Genomic DNA, 21,490 nt, shown 5'->3' with positions numbered 1-21,490 from the left:
TGCACCCTAAACATTAATTCTCTCCATCATCTATAGAATGCACTGCCTTTACTTACCTCTGCCAGTGCCTCCCAAACCAATGACCTCTGCCACCAAGAAGGGCAAGAATGTCAGCAATGTGGATTCATCATCTATGCTTTACTTGCCAAGTCACATACCGGAAATATATTACTGGTCCTTAATTGTTGCTAAATCCTGGAATCTCCCCATCAGCACTGTGGAAGCACCTTGAACCGGAAGGGACAATTAAACCTCATGGACAATTGGTGCTGGCCTTGCAGTGATGCTGTGCCTATTAAACACAATTAATTCTTTATACAAGATCCCACAAGAATCTTTGCAAATTCATTCACCTACTGTGGCATTTTTCAAAAAATAACCTCTGTAAATATCCAGGTTTTGATGTCAATGAGGTTGTTTACCATTAACAACTTTCTTCATCGCGCATGATCTTTTACTCTATTAATTTTAGTATCTAGTAAACCTTTCTCAATCAAGATGTCTGTGGAACATATCTTTCAAGCTGCTTTCCAGTAATTGACAGCTGATGTGCCTAAAACTATTTACTTTCAAAGCCATTCTTTTATGAATATTTGCACTCTACAATCTTCAGGATCAATCCTAGATGCTAGAGAGGTATTAAATACTTGTTTTTTTTCATGTATCCACATTGTTAAACTTGAAATGTAGTATCACAAATGATTATTTGTGAGGCAGGTGATGAACCTGGTGGATCTACAACTATTCATGTATAATTGTGCAGTGCAGACTACAATCTTTCTTGACAGATTAATGTTGCTAACAAGTTGCTTGACACTTCCATTTGCATCACCTTGTTAGATGCTCAGCACTATCGTACCTGGAAGACTCACTTTGAATTATTTAATTATGCTCTAACTTTACAGGCTGTTGAATAATGCACTTCATGACCCATATTTTGGGGTACGTTACGAACTCCTTTTGGGTGCCCTACTTTGTATATGTGGGAAGGGCTTAAGAGAAGAGTTTGAAATGCAGACCAGACTTGTACGGAAACTGGGAGTGGTAGCAGAGAAAGTTCGCCAAGCCAGTGGATCAGCAAGGCAGGTATGGCATCAGAATGAACAGATCAACAAAAATATTCTAAACACTACATGTCTCTGCAAGTTTACATACCAAGCTCATCAACAAGGTTATTGTAAACATGAACTGTAAGTTTGCAACAGCACTAATTATAACTCCACTTTGTATTTATAATAGCCATGTATTCACCCCGTTTTCTTTCTCCCCCACCCCAACCCCCTGAAATTTTGTTTAATCTTTCATACATATAGAGTTACATCAAATTATTACATCTCCTGCACTTGTATAACCAGCATGTACTCTGTTAGCACTGGTAGAAATGTTATATCTTTTGCAAAAATGAAATGTGAAATTGCTCCCTATCTTACTTTTTATATAAAATTTAAGTTGCTGAGCAATTAAAGCTTGATCCACTTATAGGAGGTTTGCTTATTTGCTTAACTGTTGTGTGCCGCTGTACTTATTTCCTCTGCAATTTTTTGGCAAATACAATACTTCCTTCCTTCTGCCCAAAGCACCTCAAGAGCATGTGCTACACATCCATTGCTGAAAGAGTAAATGACTGGCTTTTGTGCATTGTTATGCAGTGTGAGCTTGACCAACTAGTGAGGAGAAAAATCACTTTGCCTCAACCAATGCCCATGAGCACTGATTTACATTAAGGCTGTAAAGAAAAATCCTTCCTGCACCTGGATTCTCCCTTTACTTATTGTTGCTTTTCCTCATATTGATCATCTGTACCTTGCTAGAAATCATTAGCTTTGTTAAATTTGACTGATATTTAACAATATTGATTTACTTGTAAAATGCAAGAGGGTTAATGTGTAGACAAAATGGGAAAATCTGAATTTTTGCGAACAAATAGGGGAAAATATCTTGCTGCTTTGAAGTTAATGAAATCTCAAAAGCTGTGATGATAGTACATTGTTAACACTGGGGGAATATTAATCAGCTTCAAGCGCAAAAGGTGGAATAACTTCACACTATTACTAAAATTCCAGTATTTTTTTCTTAAAAGGCTGTCCTTCAGGAAGGCATGGATCGTGTACAGACATTCTTCAAAAATAAGTGTCGATTGCCTCTCAACCCAAGCCTTGTAGCAAAAGAATTAAATGTTAAGGTATCCATGACCTATCAAAACTTCATTGAAATGCAGTTTAAGCATTGTTTGATATTCTTGTTATGGGCCATCTTTGATCATGTTAGTAGCAACACCAACTCTGAAATTGATGCTTTTAATCTCATTACTTCCTGTGCTACTTAATTGTTCAGTTGTTCTAAATTTTAATCTTTAGATTTGTGATTTTAGCAGGTTTGGCATGTTTTGAATTGCTTTGAATTTTTAAATTGGGCTCATGTATTGGCATTTTGATTTACATGATTAATTCTCTTTAGCAAATAGTTTTACCTGTATCTGCCAAGAAGCTTGCATATTATTTTGCTTAAAATTTGTAGTTGTAAAAGCAGAACTTTCCAAATTATATTTCTTTTTAATTTGGAGACAGATGACAGATGCTGGAATCTGGAGCAACAAACAATGCTGAAAGAACTTGGCGGATCGAGCAGCATCTGGGGTGGGGAAACGTTTTGAGTTGAAACTATGTAATCCAAAATGTCGACAATTCCTTTCTTCCCATAGATGCTGCGCGACCTGCTGAGTTCCTTCAGTAGATTGTTTCTTCTTAATTTACCTCATTCAGATACAAGTTTTATTTTGATTTGGTAATGCTATAAAATTAACAGATACTTTAGGGATAATTGTGCCAAAAGGAATCTCAATTAAAATCCGACATTCACACAACACCCTTATGGACCTTGCTAATCTGCATAGTAGTACATGATGCACAGGAATGTACTTTTTATTTTGATACAAGTCTGAAGCCAGGGGATGGACCTTTATAATGGATATTTAACTTGTAACTCCATATTGGGCCTGATCATGCTTGATCTGGGATGCTCTTCACTCTCTCCCTCTTCCCCCAACATAATGTTATTCACAAGGCTGTGCTTTCTGCAGTGGCAACTAGTAATGGATCTTGAGGGCCCTTTTATAGATGTCTGATCACCTTGTTACCACTTGTCGCTGTCACGGACTACAGCCGTAAATATTGTGCCAAGTCCATCAACAGATCAGAAGGTCCATGTGCCAGGAAATGACCTTTAGTGTGTTCCTGACTTCCAAATTACAATGTGCAGTTGCAGAAGTCGAGAAAGCATTGACTCCATGAAATAGAATGATCCAGCCCATAGTTTAGCATTTACCATATTTAGTTCTGGTTCCGAAGACCTTGTATGTACCATGGTACAGTTTATCTTTTCTGTAACTTTCCTATATCCCTGTCCAGAAGATTCATTCTCCCCACCCATAGCCCAGCCACATACTTAACACATCAACATCCTTTAACTTGTGCAGGATTTGGTTTGTGTTTTGCAAAGTGTCTGGCTCTGATACTTAATTATTAACACAACTTCCTCTTTCTGTTTATAGGCTTGCTCCTTCTTCAACTCCAATGCAGTTCCACTAAAGTTAACATTGGTGAATGCTGACCCACTGGGGGATGAAATCAATGTTATGTTTAAGGTATGTTGACATTTGCAGTCAAACTTAATCTTATTAAAATTATGAGTGGCAAGAAGTCAAGAAATTGTGTCTTAGCCTGCCAAGTCAGCTGAAGCAAATAGATCACTGTGTTTGCAGTTCCACCCTTTACTTATCAAGGTCATTATTTGCTTCCACATTTTAAATGCTAAGATCATTGAAGCCTGTGTCTTCGTTACTGATATACCTTTATAACCTTCCAGTCTTTAGCCCATTTGCAGAAGAAATGGCTTTTCAAGTTTACCACTGTTAGATAATTGGAATGAAAACAATATGAATCTTTTTATATTTGTACATTTGCACTATTTTTACCATAGAAATAGTTATCAAGTTTTATGTGTCATTGTCACAAACCAGCTTTCCAGTTAGTTCATGGCATCTTTAACTACAAGTTTGACAGTGATTGACAAATGCTCATTTATAGGCTTGTATAATAATGTTCCTACTTGAACACAGATTGGGGAAGATTTGCGACAAGACATGCTGGCACTCCAGATGATCAAGATTATGGACAAAATCTGGCTTCAGGAGGGATTGGACTTGCGCATGGTCATTTTCAAATGCATCTCCACAGGGAAGGATAGAGGTATGTTATATTTGGGAATGTGTGCTTGTCTTTCATAAGACTGCACATTTTTGTAACAAATTGTTTAAAACTTCAACCCAGTTTCTTTGCACCTAATTGCAACTGCAATCATGTGTAAACATTTTCCCCAGCACGGTCGTACAAGAAAAAGAATTTTGTCCAATTTTAAATCCTGGTAAAATAGACATGGCAAGAAAATAAAAACAAACTGCACATCTTCAATGTAGGTTCTGCTACAAAATCACTGTTAACTTCAGTGGCTATCTGGTGCTCACCAATCTACTTGCAGAAATTTGGTTGGGTTTGCTTCTTTCACATTCCTACTGCCCCTACATGCCACCAACACAAAGGCCACCTGATGCTAATTTTTCTTAAACTCCAAATAGTTTTGCAGAAACTTGCTGAGATCTGTAAATATTTAAGATGATATTGCAATTATAAGATGACAGTGGATGGTGACAGAAGTTAAATGTTTAAACAGATACTGTAACAAAATCAAATGTTGGTTTCAAACATTATGAATAATTTAGTAGCCAAGGAGGTACAAATGCAAACTGAAATGTTTATAATTCCGTTCATGGCAAGATAGAATGAATGGGAGGATTAAGATGTGTTGTGTTGGAGGATTGTTTCTCATTCAGACTTCATTCCCCTCTCTTTAGGTATGGTTGAACTTGTACCAGCTTCAGAAACTCTTAGAAAAATCCAGGTTGAGTATGGAGTAACTGGCTCCTTTAAGGATAAACCACTAGCTGAGTGGCTTAGGAAATACAATCCCACAGAAGAAGAATATGAGAAGGTGAGGTGCTGCCTGCAGGGTGTGGAGGAGGGAGGGGGAGGTTTCCACCTGGTGTATTTTTTCCAGATTTGTATAGTGCTCAGAATGATCGTAGTTGAGGATGACTTACTTCTGCTCCAGTTCTGAAGAGCCAAATCTTGTATTGTTGCAAATCAGTTACCACATGACTTGAATCAAGTAGGGTCCCGGTCCAATGGTAACAAGATCCAAAACAATTGGAGACCAGGCTTTGCTGCACAGGCTTGTTATGCACATGTATGTATGGGCACACAAAAACACACATTCTGCATGTGTGCGTGCACGCACATATATATATACACACTTGTATATTTTTGTACACTTGTATGTTTTTGCACTTAAGTCCATAAGTCGTTCTCACATTTATTCATTCACTGCACACACAGACACACACACACACATTCACTTGCTCACTCATTCATTCACGCACAGAGGTGCACACAGTTCACAGACTTCTTCCTTTCTCATTCGCCAATTGACTCGCTTGCATTCATGTGTGAACACTCATACACACTCCCTAATGCTCACTCATTCACTCAATGGGTACGTCGGGGCTGAATGGGCGTACCCAGACAACAATGGCATGTTCATCCTGCAGGAGTGGGACCATCTCACTCGGTATCACTCTCCAAATTGGGGCTGTTTGTTCCGAATATTTTCTTGGAGAAGTTACTTCAAATACAATCACTTATTTTGAAATCTAATGACTTTAGCAGATGTTAGCAAAGGCAGCAGTGATTTTTATCATGACAAGTTCCTCAAGCTGCAGTTGCAGTTAGTGACTGGTTCATCTGTTTCAGGTGACATTGTTTGAAAATGAAGTTCCATCTATTGTTTGGAAAATGACAGTTTTAACAGATGACATCTCAATTTAACTTTGGATCTGTATAACAGCACTTGTAGTTTCAGTAGTGGAGCAATGTTTAGCTCCTCCTAAAATGAACACTCCCAGATTTGGAGTATCTACCAGTGTAAACTGGCATTCTGCCAGTTCTGTCCCAGTGATATATTTGAAGTCTTTTACACTATGATTATTGCTCAAACCAAAATGATCAATGGTTGGTGAAATTTGATAATTGTTTTTACTTGTTTTCACTCTCTGCTCTCGTCTGAAATCATGAGCAGCAAGGTTGAGATTACTAAAATTCATTTCAAATGAAATCATAATAGCAGGGGGAAAATATGTTATTTTGGCATGGAGTATGGTTGAGTGGATTCTAGCCTTGCCATGAGTACTCAAATCTGAGGAAAGATCCGAGGAAAGAGAAATAATGTTTTAGGTCAATGACCCTTCTTCAAATCCTCCTTCAAAAGAAGCCTCATCAATCTGAAGCATTAACTCCTTCTTTCTCCACAGCTACTGCCTGAGCTGCTATTTCCAGTATTTTCTGTTTCTTATTTCTGATCCCCAGTATCTGCAATTATTTTGGTTTTCGAGCATTGTTGTCATGATGTGTGCATCACTGCATAAATACTCCAGCAGTTTTGTTGGGAAGACCTGGATTATATTTTAAATTTAGAGAATTACTCAATGCCTATATTTGCAAGATTCCAAAAATTGTATTTTAATTGCTCAACCTAGGCATCTGAAAACTTCATCTATTCATGTGCGGGATGCTGCGTAGCTACCTATGTGCTGGGGATATGTGATCGCCACAATGACAACATCATGCTCAGGTCAACTGGCCACATGTTCCATATAGATTTTGGGAAATTTCTTGGACATGCACAGATGTTTGGAAGTTTTAAAAGGTAAATTTCCTCTTAATGTTATTCTTAACTCCAGTCTGGATTTTTCTTTGTCTGTTCGGTATAGAACACAGAACAGTACAGCACAGTACTGGCCCTTCAGCCAACAATGTTGTGCCGACCTATATAAGCATCTACTCTCTGATCAATACTTCCCTCCTACACAGCCCATAACCCTCCTTTTTTTCTTACATCCACGTGCCTAGCTAAGAGTCTGTTAAGTTTCCCTATTGTATCAATCCCTACCACTACTCCCAGCAATGCATTCCAGGCACCCACCATGCTCTGTGTATTTAAAAAAAAACACCTTCCTCTGACATTTTCCCCTAAACTTTCCTCCACTCACCTTAAACTAATGCCCTCTCATATTGGCCATTGCCACCCTGGGGAAAAGGTGCTGGCTGTCCACTCTATCTATGCCCCTCATAGTCTTATACACCTCTATCAAGCTGCCTCTCATCCTGCATCAGTCTAAAGAGAAAAGCCCTAACTCACTCAACCTTTCCTCAGAAGACATGCTCTCCAATCCAGGCAGCATTCTGGTAAGTCTCTTCTGCACCCTTTCTAAAGCTTCCACATCCTTCCTATAATGAGGTGACAAGAACTGAACACAATGCTCCAAGTGTGGTCTAACCAGAGTTTTATAGAGTTTTACCTCACAGCTCTTAATCTCAATCCCCCGGTCAATGAAGGCCATCTTAACCACCCTATCAACTTGCGTGGCAACCTTGAGGGATCTGTGTACTTGGATCCCACGATCCCCCTGTTCCTCCACACTGTTAAGAACCCTGCCATTAACCTTGTACTCCACCTTCAAGTTCTTTCTTCCAAAATGTATCACTTCACACTTTTCCAGATTGAACTCCATCTGCTACTTCTCCGCCCAACTCTGCATCCTGTATATATCCCACTGTAACCTACGACAACCTTCTACACGACCCACAACACCTCCAAACTTGTCATCTGCAAACTTACTGACCCATCCCTCCACTTCCTCAACCAAGTCATTTATAAAAATCATAAAGAGCAGGGGTCCCAGAACAGACCCCTGCGGAACACCACTAGTCACCAACCTCCAGGCAGAATACTCTCCATCTATTACCACCCTCTGCCTTCTCTGGGCAAGCCAATTCCAAACCCACGCAGCCAACTTTCCATGGATCCCATGTCTCATGACTTTCTGCATGAGCCTACCATGGGGAACCTTGTCAAACGCCTTACTGAACTCCATATACAGCACACCCATCACTCTACCTTCATCAATCTGTTTTGTCACCTCCTCGAAAAGCTCAATTAGGCTTGTGAGGCATGACCTGCCCCTCTCAAAGCCATGCTAATAAGACTATGTTTCTCCAAATGCTTGTAAATCCTGTCCCTAAGAATCCCCCCCAACAACTTGCCCACCACTGATGTAAGACTCGCTTGTCTGCAATTCCCAGGATTATCCCTGATACCTTTCTTGAACAAGGGAACAACATTTGCAATCCTCCAGTCCTCTGGTACCACTCCTGTGGCCAGGGAGGACACAAATATCATTGTCAACCCCCCAGTGATCTCTTCCCTCGCTTCCCGTAGTAACTTGGGGTATATCACGTCCAGCCCTGGGTGCTTATGTATCCTAATGTTTTTCAGAAGCTCCAACGCTACCTCTTTCTTAACCTCAACATGCTCCAGCACATTAGCCTGTTTTACACTGACCTCACATTCATCAAAGTCCCTCTCTCTAGTGAACACTGAAGCAAAGTATTCATTCAGGGCCTCCCCGACCTCCTCTGCCTCCAGGCACATGTTTCCCCCCTTTATTCCTGAGATGTCCTACCCTCACTCTAGTCATCCTCCTATTCTTCATGTACGTGTAGAATGCCTTGGGGTTTTCCTTAATTCTTCTCATGTCCCCTTCTAGCTCTCCTAAGTCCCTTCTTAAGCTCCTTCCTAGCTACCGTATAAATTTCAAAGAGCCCTGTCTGATTTTTACTTCCTAATCTTTAAGTATGCTTCCTTCTTCCTCTTGACTAAATGTTTCACCTCTCTTGTCAACCCATGGTTCCTTTACCCTGCCCTCCTTTCCCAGTATCTCTAGTCTGGACTATTCCTATGCACTCCTGGCTGTTTTCCCGTCTGTTACTCTTTGTAAAATTTGAAGTCATCCAAAACTGTTGTCAAATCATAATTGCAACATCTACCCATCAACTCGCATCACAGAACCAGACAAAGGAATACTGTTTTGTACATGCTCCTCTCTGTGGTTTATCCTCCATCTTTGCAATTGTCTCTGGCCCCATAACCTCCTTGACATTTCCTCCAATTTTGGCTTCTTGATAATCTCTGAATTTAAGGGTATCCCCACTGCTGGACCTGCTTTGAACTTTCTGGGCCCAGATATTGGGGTATTTCCTGACCAGATTCTCCACCCCGACTCTCTTCCTGCCTTCTCTGATCGAGCTTTGAACCATCTTATTTGATTCAGCGTCCATTTTGTTTTGACGATGCTCCTGGGAAATGCCTTCGTATGTTTCTTTATGTTAAAGGTGTAAAACATATGCAATTTATTATAGCTTTACAAGGATTTCATAACCTGGATGAATTTCTGCAAAAGAACTAAAGATTGAAATAAGACGTGCAGAGCATTTGCATCATGCATTTTTTTAAGACGAGAATGTAACCTGTTCACAGATCATGCTTATTTCCACTAAATTCTTTTGCACAGAGTGGCATTCGTGAGGAAAAGCTCATGAGCCACCACAAGTTGAAATCTGTAAGATTAGAATAAATGTTGTACCCTCGAGGTCAAATAAAGCAATCACGTGGTTAACGTTGAGTCCTTTGTTTTAAATTTAGTATTGGTTCCTTTATTTTTTAAACAGTAGGAATCTTACTGACACAGAGTGGCTGCTTGTTTTGTATTCAAACTGTTGTCTTGGAGTAAAATCTGCAGCTAGATCTGTGGTTTGGGGTGAGTTAGCCGAAGAAGCTCGTACAATGTGTGTTGTTTCCAACCAAATGAAAGTGGATAGGGGAACAAATTAGTAGGTTCCTGGTCCTGATCAGCAGCAGCGATTACTGTTGGTATGTGCCAAGATTAAAGCAAAATCTTGCTTGTTGTATATTGTTGTGATATTATACAATGCAACACCACTGGAAAAAATACTACATATGCAGTAATTTATGAATTGAACACGGTCTTCTTTCTCCTTCAGAGATAGAGCTCCTTTCGTGCTGACCTCTGATATGGCTTACGTAATCAATGGTGGGGAGAAGCCAACCAGCCGATTCCAGTTGTTTGTGGATTTGTGCTGTCAGTCGTATAATCTCATCCGCAAGCATGCCAACCACTTCCTGAATCTCCTGTCACTGGTAATGCATATTCTGAATGATTTGTCCCAGAGTCAATATTTGGGCAGCACTTGGGTAAAACGGAGCGGCCATCTCAAGTTCAACAAATGAAACACGATGCTAGACGAGCGTAGTGTCTTCAACAGACCAGTTCATGCTCTGGTTGCAGGTTGAACATCAATGCACACAAGCCTCATTCCTTGGGACTTGGCCAGAAATGGGAAGGTTAAAGTATCAAGCACTGCAGTCACCTTTTGGATATCTGCAGACGTTGATGCAATCTTTAAAGTTCTTTATTCTGTATCATGATGTTACTGTGGTAACTGGAAATTATCTTTATAAAGAAAAACAGTAAAATATTACTTATTAAAAACTTAAAATATCTATTTTTTTTGTATTGACATATTGCTACACAGTCCCTTTTTCTATTAGTTTTTGTTGTGCTTCAATGATTTCATACTTTAAATAGACCACTTCCATGTTGATGACCTAGTGACTGATACATGATACAGTGAGCATTTCCACTAGCGTTTATCATATTTTAACTATGATTTTTTTTCCAGATGCTGTCTTCTGGATTACCTGAGCTCACCAACATACAGGATCTGAAATATGTCCAAGATGCACTGCAGCCCCAGACCACTGATGCTGAAGCCACCATCTTTTTCACCAGGTAAAGTGAACTACACACACTCTCCAAATTAAAGCAAAAGGAGGGTGAGGTGACCATATAAGGTGTCATCCCCCATGGTAAAGTACTAACTTTGTACTTGCAGGAGTAATCCTCCAGCAGATCACTTCCTGAAATTGTGGTATTCAGCTCATATTGAATAACCCTGGAGTACACTGAGCACCAAAGATTCGTCCAGCTATCTTGAGAAACTGAAACAGATGCAATGTAACTTTTTCTATTTAAAATCCTATTTCTCTTCAGATTGATAGAATCCAGCTTGGGCAGTATGGCCACCAAGTTTAACTTCCTCATTCACAACCTGGCACAGTTGCGGTTTTCAGGGTTACCATCCAATGAGCAAGCCATCCTCTCGTTCTCTCCTAAAACGTATTCTCTCAAACAAGATGGGCGAATCAAAGAAGTGACCGTTTACACCTACCAGAAGAGGTACAACCCTGACAAGTACTATGTAAGTATAAGGCAGCTTCTCTGACACTACAGATTCCACAAATGTGCATGAGTGCCTAACACTCGTGCTAATCCAAGATGCAGTCCATCCCCTTCTATCATTCAGTTCTGCGGAAGGCAAAATGTTGTCACATTTTATCTTAAGTGCAGGTTCCAGCCGAGAGTGCTGGAAGGACGGGGGTGTGCCTGTGATTTCCCCGTACATTTCCTGATGTAAGGCAATATTGGAAGCATCAGGAAAAGGAAACACTTTCCTTGGGGAGATGGAGGATTGCTTTGGGCTGCACAAATCCAAGATCAGCTTTTGTCGTGGTTGATGACAGATTCTCTGTCTCCCATTTCAGTTGAGGACTTCTGAAAAGAAAACTCTTCCATGTTTGCACATTCAAATGTGCAAAAAAAGATGTCAAGCAGTTGGAACTGATTGCACTGAAAAGGGAATGGGGAAGAAAGTTTTATATAGTTGGCTGAGGACCATAACACCACAATAAGCTTTCCAGCCACAGGATCATATCCACCAGAATGATGTTTTGCAGCCAGCATAGAAGTAGTTGAAAACCAACTCCTTTTGCAATTATTCATTTGTTTAAAGTCCACAGAATGAATAATATCCTGGCCAAAAGAGGCTACTCATGAAGCATTTCTTCATTTGTTAAAGTTTAGGTTCTCAGTTAAGAATATTTGGAGGGGTATATATTCCATAGTAGACTCCCAAAATGACCTTGCCTTCAACTCCGATGAGAGAATTTGTCCCATTTTGGTGAGCAAGAAAATCCCGCTCTGAAGTTACTAAGAAAGAACTTGCTGTAAAAATCACCAGGGCTGCCAATGAAGTATTAAATAAGAAGTGAATATCATCACTGGCCACCAAGATTCAGCAAAGCCTGAGACTGACACCACACTGCCTCTACATTTTCCACTTACAAAGTTAGATACTCATCCTCTACTTTCAGCCGTCACTGACCTCTCCCCACAACCTCCCTCACTCACAAATTTCAATGATATTGTGATAGTAATTAATGCCTTCAATAATTACTGCATTTGCTTTAAATATAATCTCAAGATTAAAGTTCTGAAAATTGAGGGGGAGCAGACAGAAAGCCATATCTAGATATCAAACAGTGAGTTTAACTTGGGAGTAGCTTCCATGCAGCACTGATATATTGAAGGTTGGGGTTCTGTTTGTCAGTAGACATGGTGTGTCAGTAACCTCATCAAAGCATATATTATTTGTATTATTAAAATCATGGTTATTTTTAAAGAAATTCAGCGCAATATCTCACTGCAGGTTATATTCAAAATGCAAGAAATATTATGCCCTATTATTTTACATGAAAGAAGCTCTTAGAACTCCAGGTGTATTCTTCTTGCAAAACTGCATCATGTGATGTTGCATTGAACCACATACAACAGAAGAGACTAAAATAAAACTCTTTAATTGTGCTAACCTAATTGGAGAGTGCTGAAACTGCCACCACCTGAACTGCTATAAATTTCTCCAGTCAAAGGAAGAAGATTGACATGGACTTGAGCTTCTCTCTTGCTTTTGAGTGACTTGCCAGTAGAATTGCAATTGTGTGGATGTTGATTTAAGGGATGATTGGGTTTGATTTAGGTTTAGACCTTTTGTTGTCTTCATTAACTTGGTTAACCAGGAATTCTTGTTTTGCCAGAACCTCTATGTCTGCATTCTAGAAGCTTTTTAACAATAAGGGTTATGGTAGATCTGGCAAGAGATGTTTAATGGCTGTCACTCTTACTGCACAGATATATGTGGTGAGGATATTGCGGGAAGGACAGATTGCACCAATGTTCATCTTCAGAACGTTTGATGAATTCCAAGAGCTCCACAACAAACTAGGCATCCTCTTTCCACTGTGGAAGCTTCCAGGGTGGGTGTTGAATACATATAAGAAATACTTCAAGTTATGAACTTTTTGTTTACGGCAATTTATACAAAAGCCATTGTTTTTCCAGCTTCCCCAACAAAGTGGTCCTCGGCCGAACTCACATTAAGGATGTGGCCTCCAAGCGGAAGGTGGAGCTGAACAATTATGTGCAATGTCTGATGAATAGCTCGACTGAAGTAGCTGAGGTAAGTGTTGAATGGAATTGGAAACAAAGTTAAGACTCTTCAACACCCAACACCTGTCTGGACACATTCCGTTTTCTCCATCCTTGGATGCACGCTGACCAGGATGTATGGTCCACTTGCCATGACTGGCCTGGTTTAAAAAAAACATCAGGAATGGTATTTTTTCACCCCGTGCACTACCTTGCTCCTAAAATGGCCACTTGCACTTCTGTTCTGAACTATGCACTTGAAAAAGCTATCAAAGTAAACAATAAAAACTTTTGTTGTTGTTAATTTTCAGTGTGATCTCGTCTACACCTTTTTCCACCCACTAGGCCGGGATGAAAAGGCTGAAGGAATAGATGGAATAGTCAAGCCTGCAGGTATTGCAAATGAAATTTTGTTTGGCATGTATCGTTTTGCAATTTGCTTGTGATAGTGGCATATATTCATTTCGTGAATGCGGTATTTATCAACTTGTTGAGGCATATTTTTTTTAAAATCCATACAAGTTGTTATCATATCCACTAATGTGTTACAACTTGTGAAACAATTTGATGTTTTGTGAAATCCAATTTGCAATCTTGATTTGTATGAAAAGATGCAGGTGTGCAAGTTTCTTGTAAGTGGAACTTTGGACCAAGCCACCAATCCTGATTTAGTTGTTTAGATGACTATCAATCTCGCTTAAGTTTTTTCTTTATGTCCAGAAATCGCTACAGTCAGCAGTATTCCTAGTAATGTGGCTGCTTCATCAAGTTTTTGATTGTGAAAACTTTAACCAGCATTGTTAGATCACAATTATTTAATTGTACAATTTGCTTGGGCATGTTCTGATTTTGAGCAGTTTTTTGTCCTAAATAAGAAAATTTGATTTTTCAAAGACCCCATTGCATGATAGACATGAAAGTGTAGGCCAATAAATCTGACAATAATTAGGACTGTGCATGGGGCTAAATTGCCAAGTTGGCCTTGTAGATTCAGTTTTGTAATTGTATGACCCAACTTGATTGATGGTTGGCAGCATTATAAATTGTGCACTGCAAAATTTTTAATGAATCGTGCTTCACTTGGCATATGAGCAATCTGCAATGGAGCCTTAGAATTGACTGAAAATTCCTAAACCACCACCTCTTCTCCCACCCAGGCCTTGCTCAGTTCATGAACGGGCTTCCAGACTTGAATGTTATTCCCTCTGATTTTAAGTTTTTCATCTATTGTCAGAAACCTGCAGGCCAAAGGGAGAAAAAAAATAGCTGCAGCTGAATTATATTTATTAAATACTATTATAGAACTATTATATAGTACTTAGGCACAGTGCTCTTACACTCTGGAGAGAGTAAAACAAAAAGTGAAACATTTTATTTAAGCAAAAGTTGTTTGTCTTTAAGGGAAACTTTCTCCACGTTCTTTCCCCTAAAGGGAGTTCTAACTATTGTTAATTTGTACAGGCAGGAAGGCAACATGCTGTCTGCTGAACAGCTGAGAGGACATCCGTAATGTGAGCATTAGGGCAACCCATTTCTCTTATAACCCAGCATAGTCTTCAGTCTCTATTTGACATCCTGGCCCAACTCTTTATCCCATTATCTCCACTTCAAACTCAAGAGCTTGTAACCACAGAGCTTAAATAGAACTTGCTGGCTGATATTAAATAGCAACTGGAGAGGAGATACTTTCCCATAAGCTATACTGCTATTTAGAGAAATACAGTGAAAGTGAAAAGAAATTAGGTATAGAATTGTGACATTTTTCCCAGATTTTATATTTTTGGGCCTAACCTATTAATTTCGTCATTGCCCAGGTCCTGATTTCCATGCTGAGCATTGGATTGACCATTTAACAATCACTGAGAGTTCACCTGCACTTTGTTAAATGTATTAACTCTGTCTATCCAAACAGTAAGGTGTTCACAGTCTCCTTTTGCCATGTGCAATGTAGCTGATCATGTCCCATAGTTAACCAATATTATCACAAGCACACTCTGGGGCAGGTTACTCAAGTGATCAGGAGCAGGACCTGTAGCCGACTTTTTCCCCTGTCTTTCTCTTGCACATCTTTTCACTTTCACTCTCGCCACTTCCCCAGGATGTGACACTGTTTTTGCTCTCCTGCCACCATGGCTGAGCATGTTAGAGAATTTGGAGCTTTCCAAGATTGTGTGGCTCATTTTGGGCTCTTGAGAAAGATTTAAAAATATCATTCTAAGTAGAGCAAAATCAAAGTAGTAAATGGTCTGGGGTAGAAATCATAGATTCATTACTTCATGTAAATTCCCAAGGGTAATTAAATTTTTTGAATTTGTATCTACACAGAAATAGTTCCACCTTCAGCCAATTCAGGTCAAGTAGGTGGAGAAGTTAAACTGTCCATTTCATACAGGAACAGCACACTATTCATCATGGTAATGCACATACGAGACTTGGTAAGTGACAATTACGCTCAGAGCTATGGCTCCCTGACCCATTTCCTTGATTTATGTACAACCATGAGCTTTGGCTTCTGTGTCCCTTAAGTGCAACCAAATTAAAATTGGAGTTCAGCCTTTCTCATTCGCTCTCTCGCCCTTCTCTTGCCTGCTTTGGTCCTTCTTCCATTTCCACCTTCTCTCGGCTCTCATGCACGTTAGCGTCCTGCCTTTCATGCACTCCTTTGATTCTCTTTACCTTCCTTTTTTATTGCTTTATTTTCCTTCCCGTGTCCTTTGTCTGACACAAGGATTCTTTGATTTTTTTTCTGTGCTACTGCTTTTCAAAATGGTGCAAACACTTAAAACTTTTTTTTTCAACAGCAGGATGCGTTACCTCTGTGTCATATCATAGTAAACATATGCTATATAATTTTAGCCAAGTTTTTAATGATGAAACACTTAATATTTTGCTTGATTTTTTTTACTTAATACTTTAATTATAGGTTACTGAAGATGGAGCAGATCCAAATCCTTATGTAAAAACTTACTTGCTTCCTGATCCACACAAAATAACCAAGCACAAAACAAAGGTATCAAGGAAAACACGAAACCCAACCTACAATGAAATGGTAAGCACCTGTATTTTGTCTGCTGGAACTTCTCACAGTTTCAATTTTCAGCTTTTAACTTTTGAGCCCCTTTAGAAAGTTTACCTTTTGACCTATGAGCAAGTGCTTAAGGCTGGAAGAACAGTAATTGCAATGCTATTTCTGAATGGAAGAAATACAGAATCTTGGATGAATCTGTGCGAGGAGAATTTCACTTAATTGAGACAAGTGACCGACACAAAATCTTGTGAATATCTTTCCTCATTGTAAACAGATGAAGGTCAGCAGGTCCTGTCAGTGTGCCAATGCTATCTAGAAATAATGAGATCCACTTTGGATTATCTTATCTGCTGGGGATGAAAATATTAGCTTCTGAGTAATTCTTTGTCGGAGCACTTACTTAACCGAAGATTAAGCAAAGAGTTTCCTTCCCTTTTGTAATGTTAGTGAACCAACTGGGATTTTCTGATCCTACAGCTTCATAATCACTGATACCAATCATTCTTCCATATGCTTCAAATACCACTTGGTAGTTCAAATAACTCTTTCCCAAATCAAAGATTATAGAACAGTTACTTTACATTCTTAAGAAATCTTACTAGCTCCAGTTTGTAGTGCTACTCACTCATCTACTTGAGGAAATGTTCAGTCCTGGAGCTCTTTTGTGACCTTCGCACTGTTAAGAGTTAGAATGCTTTTAAGAGCAACCCAAAAATCAGTTCGTGCTCCTCTTTTTTGAGGTGAGTAAAGTTCTTGGCCAGGGCCAGAGAGACGTTGGAGAGTGCAGACACTTCTGCACCTGTACAGACTGAACCAGCCATGTGAACATACTAATTACACATCCCACGATTTGGGTTGGGTTCCATTCCCTTCCATCTGGACAGCCTTGGATTGTCACTCTTTAAGTCACCCTTGGGCAATTCCCTATCTATTCCTGCTCCTTGTTTATAGAATATCTTGATTATTTGGTTGGCCAGAAGACATTGTCTAAATGGACAGTTATTGTCTCATGAATTTCAAAAAGTGTATTAAATAATGATCTCTGGGCTATCTACTGGAGCATAGCACTGGCCAATTGCAACAAAACTAACACTGTCTTGCTCTGCTTTGCAAAATAACACTGAACGTGCACATCTGCCTGCGGCTGTACTGGGACCACTTCCTGATACTGGGAGTTAACATCATAAATGTCTAATGTGAAGAAAAAATATGCACACATTATTGAAGGTTTTCAGTTGATATTGCAGTACCTTTATTGGGAAAACTCATCTTCTCACTTGTAAAATTCCTCAACTGCCAACTTGGAGCTCTCACAATCTCGGAATACAGAAACTTGTTCAATGTATATTTTTTTCTTATAGTTGGTGTACAGTGGATACAGTAAAGAATCGCTCAAACAGAGGGAGTTACAGCTCAGCGTGTTAAGTGCAGAGTCATTGCGTGAAAATGTTTACCTTGGTGGCACTACGTTAATCCTGAAGGAATTTGACTTGAGCAAGGAAACCATTAACTGGTACAAATTGACTGCTGCATCCAGTGGGTAACTGACCACTCCCCTCCCTACCATGCCTTGCACAAAGTATGTGAAAAGTGAAACAATTTGCAAAGAGAAATCCAACCAGACTCCTACAATTTACTTGAAAGAAGACTTTAACTGTGGTCAAACAGCAATTTCAGCTGATGCACATCGCCAGTGGACCAATCAGTTTGATGAAATCACAAAGAATATAGTTGCATGCACTTAATGTCACCTTCATCTAATATCTTTTTTCTTAATTTCTCTGATTAAAGGATGGTGGGAAATTGTGTGTGCCAAATGAAACTGTAGAAGCACTTAACAATTTACAGTGTGAAACAATGCCTTTCTCTGTTATGGCTCCAAACTCTCAATTAAATTCAAGGTGCTAAATTCACTGGCTTACTCAGACATGTGCTGTTCCCTGGGAAATATTACAAGTAAGACCAGGCACAAGGATATTAATTGCTGTAACTTCATGTCACTGGGCTGCTTTTAGTGGAAATGAAAACAAAAAGGATACAAGTGTTACTGCCCCAAAGATTATCTGTTAAAACCCAAGTAGAATATATGCTCTTTGAAGGAGATCTTTCATTTGTGGTGGTGTGGCCTCCATGTTTTCTGTGGTTTTTGCCATTGAAGAAGATCCAGGACGAATGACCCTGCAGGCAGACATAACAAGTAATAACTCAAAAACGAACAAAATGAGTGCATGGAAAGGCTTGATTAAGTATCTCAGACATGGTCATGAAATAATAATTGTGTGAAAGGTGAAGCTGAACAGTGAATGCCAAAGTATAAAAGTGAAGTTATGAATTAAATTGCAGTACTTTATTCTTGGGTCCAAAATCTGAGTTGAGAGAATCTGTGACTTTGCAGTCACATAAATAAGTATTGCTAATAGCAAAATTCAAAAGATTTCAACTATTAGATGAAACGTGGATTTCTTGGGATGTATTTTCTCTCTTGCTTTGCTGTTACAGTACTAGACTGCATGCAGAAGAATAAGTTGTAAAAATTGAAAAGGCACATCAAATATGCAAGTGGGTTTCACCTGTGGTTATATTTTTTTGTTGCTGTAATTCTTGCAGAAAAGCACCATGAGTAGCAATTTTATAAGCTACAGTTTACTTTCTAACACACCTCAGTCGCTTGACTGATATTCTGGGGTTAAAATCAATATGTTGCCAGAAAAAATTCCTGAAGGATGACAAGCCACGTAGGGAAGTGCAATGGAAATAATAGGGGTAAAGACTTTTCTGAGAAGTGTGTATGTGTTTATTTCCAAGATTTGGTGAAAATACAAAAAAAAATCTGGGGAAGGTTTGCTAACACTTCCACTGCACCAGAATGGTTAATTGTACCTTCCTTTTAACCATCTGCCTTTCAGCCATGCCCTGCACATGACACTCAGTTCATGTACCACTGGACTGCATTCCTAGGCAACATTTTTGCTGCTGCATTGTGTGCAAGCTTCGGCAGTTAACTGTGGAAATGTGGAATTGTTCAAGGCAGTAAAATGGAAGGTGGATGTATTTCCTCAATTCAACTCGTCTTCTCTCACAGCAGAGTTGAAGTCGGTCTTAAAACTGGCAGACTTGACATTTGCCCCAGTCTGTAAATAACTCTGCAGAAGCCCACAGTTGCTGCAAACTTGCAGTTGCCTCTGCAACCATGGGTACCTCTGAATGATAGATTTGCACAAACTGACCAAGTAGTATTTTGTTTCTTTAAAATGTCTTGCCGACTTAGTGTTTGTTGACTGCATCAAGAGCAGAATAATTTACTTAAATGCTTTGACTGTTCTAATCTTAGAGGTTTACAGCTCTTTCGATGATTTTTTTCCCCACTTCTATCCAAATATTGATTTGTTGCATATATCACAGCTTAGTTTGCACCAGGTAAATGTCATGTGTCTGTTGCCAATTTATTTAATAGGTTGTCTTAAACGAACCAAATTCAGATCTGTAACATAGCATGTTTCAGTCTCAAATGTGTGAACATCACCTTGGGGTTCCAAGTTTGATTTTTTTTTAATGATTGCATATATTCCACCGAAAATACACTACTTTCAACTTCAAGACAGTAGATATTAAAAAATATGAATTTTGATTGATTTTTAAGTAAGATCCAGACAAAAATATTGATCCTGAACAGCAGAAAAAATGGTGCACCATTTCTATGTTGCACCTGTTTTCTTAAAAGAAGATCATTTTTGTGCCTTGCTCAACCTTTCTAGCTGAGTGTCTGCACATCAATTACTTATTAAACATAACTTTTATATGGTGAAAATGAAATTTAGCTGCTCATGTCTATTTTAATGTAAATAAACTTGTCCTTAACATTTAAAAATTCTATATCTACACCCTTATTGAAGATGAATAAATAACCATTAAAATTAATAGGTGATTGTTCATGATTTCCCAAGCTGACGAGAGTTTCAAATGGGTAGTTTCAACAGAACCACCTTCACAATAGCTGAATGTGAAACTAAAGCATTAATTTTCACTACAGTAGGTTGAATTTAGGAGAAAAGCAAAATTTAAACATTAAATGGTAATAAACTGCCTTTATGTATTACTTATACTATCATTGAAAAATATTTGCAGAAGTTCTTAAATGGGAGACAGTGAAATTTTGCATATGACTTGTGTAGGGGACAGGAGGTCCCACTGTTAACATAATTTGATGACATTTCATTTTGCCGCCACTTGATGCTATGCTGTATTAATTGTAAATGTAGCAAAACAAAAAGCATAGTGGGGAGCAAAATTGTTGCCTTGACTGATCTATACCGCCTTTAGATCTAAGAACCAAATGTATGTCCTGATCATGTTTTTTCTTTAACTAAATGAAGATGTACAGTATTTCTATCCAAATCCTGTCCACATCCTAATGGACTAAATGTGACTCCATAACTGTTAAATATATAACTTGTTTTTAATAAAGTCGGTTTCAAAAATCACATGGTTCTGTATCTTCTGACTTGGGTTTTGCTCTTCATGTCCAGTAGGTACTGGAAAGATATGTAAGAAGTTGGTTCCATTCTAAAAAGTGTGGATAAGCAAAAGCCATACTTGCAAAGAAATGGGTCTGTGTGAAACGTTCTCTGATCATTTCCTTTTTAACTAAAGATATGGATATATTGTACAACATGGGTGCAAAAAGTAATTCTAAAAGGATAAATGGAATTGTATCCATTAACTCAAGGTAGATTGCAATGCAATGGGTTGGAGTAGTGCTTCAACTGCTGCTCAGTCCCCAGTGCAAATATGTTCAGCTTCAGTTACCAACATAAGGATGTACTGATCTGTTTAAAGGGAAGGTAGTTAGGGTTAGGCTCTCAAATTCCAATATTAAGTTGCCATGCACTGATCCTGTATTTCCTTCTGGTAATCTGATGGAGCTGCTTAATTGACAGTGAAGATGGAGGAGGCAGGTTCTCTCACAACACTTAAGAAGTATCTGGACAAGCATTTGGATCATCAAGGCATAACAGGCTGCGATCCGTGCTGGTAAATGGGATTAATATAGATGGGACTTGATGGTCAGTATAGATATGGTGGGCTGAAGGGCCTGTTTCTGTACTGTATAA

General features: G+C 39.0%; 1 protein-coding gene across 1 annotated transcript in view; it reads left to right on the top strand.

Annotated features, from left to right (window-relative positions):
- Positions 1-20,848, top strand: part of pik3c2a (phosphatidylinositol-4-phosphate 3-kinase, catalytic subunit type 2 alpha) — a 109,581-nt gene extending 88,733 nt beyond the window's left edge. The window contains 15 exon segments of the mRNA XM_052029684.1: positions 906-1,086; positions 2,081-2,182; positions 3,551-3,643; positions 4,118-4,247; positions 4,910-5,046; positions 6,647-6,816; positions 10,011-10,167; positions 10,710-10,819; positions 11,081-11,288; positions 13,055-13,179; positions 13,265-13,382; positions 13,663-13,744; positions 15,677-15,786; positions 16,275-16,400; positions 17,741-20,848. Coding sequence (XP_051885644.1) covers positions 906-1,086; positions 2,081-2,182; positions 3,551-3,643; positions 4,118-4,247; positions 4,910-5,046; positions 6,647-6,816; positions 10,011-10,167; positions 10,710-10,819; positions 11,081-11,288; positions 13,055-13,179; positions 13,265-13,382; positions 13,663-13,744; positions 15,677-15,786; positions 16,275-16,400; positions 17,741-17,923 — 2,032 coding nt within the window. The 3' untranslated portion in view covers positions 17,924-20,848.
- Positions 20,849-21,490: the final 642 nt, after the last annotated feature.

The sequence above is a fragment of the Pristis pectinata genome, chromosome 14 (assembly GCF_009764475.1).
Source record: "Pristis pectinata isolate sPriPec2 chromosome 14, sPriPec2.1.pri, whole genome shotgun sequence".
Taxonomy (NCBI): Eukaryota; Metazoa; Chordata; class Chondrichthyes; order Rhinopristiformes; family Pristidae; genus Pristis; species Pristis pectinata.
This window is presented reverse-complemented; position numbering and strand designations above follow the sequence as displayed.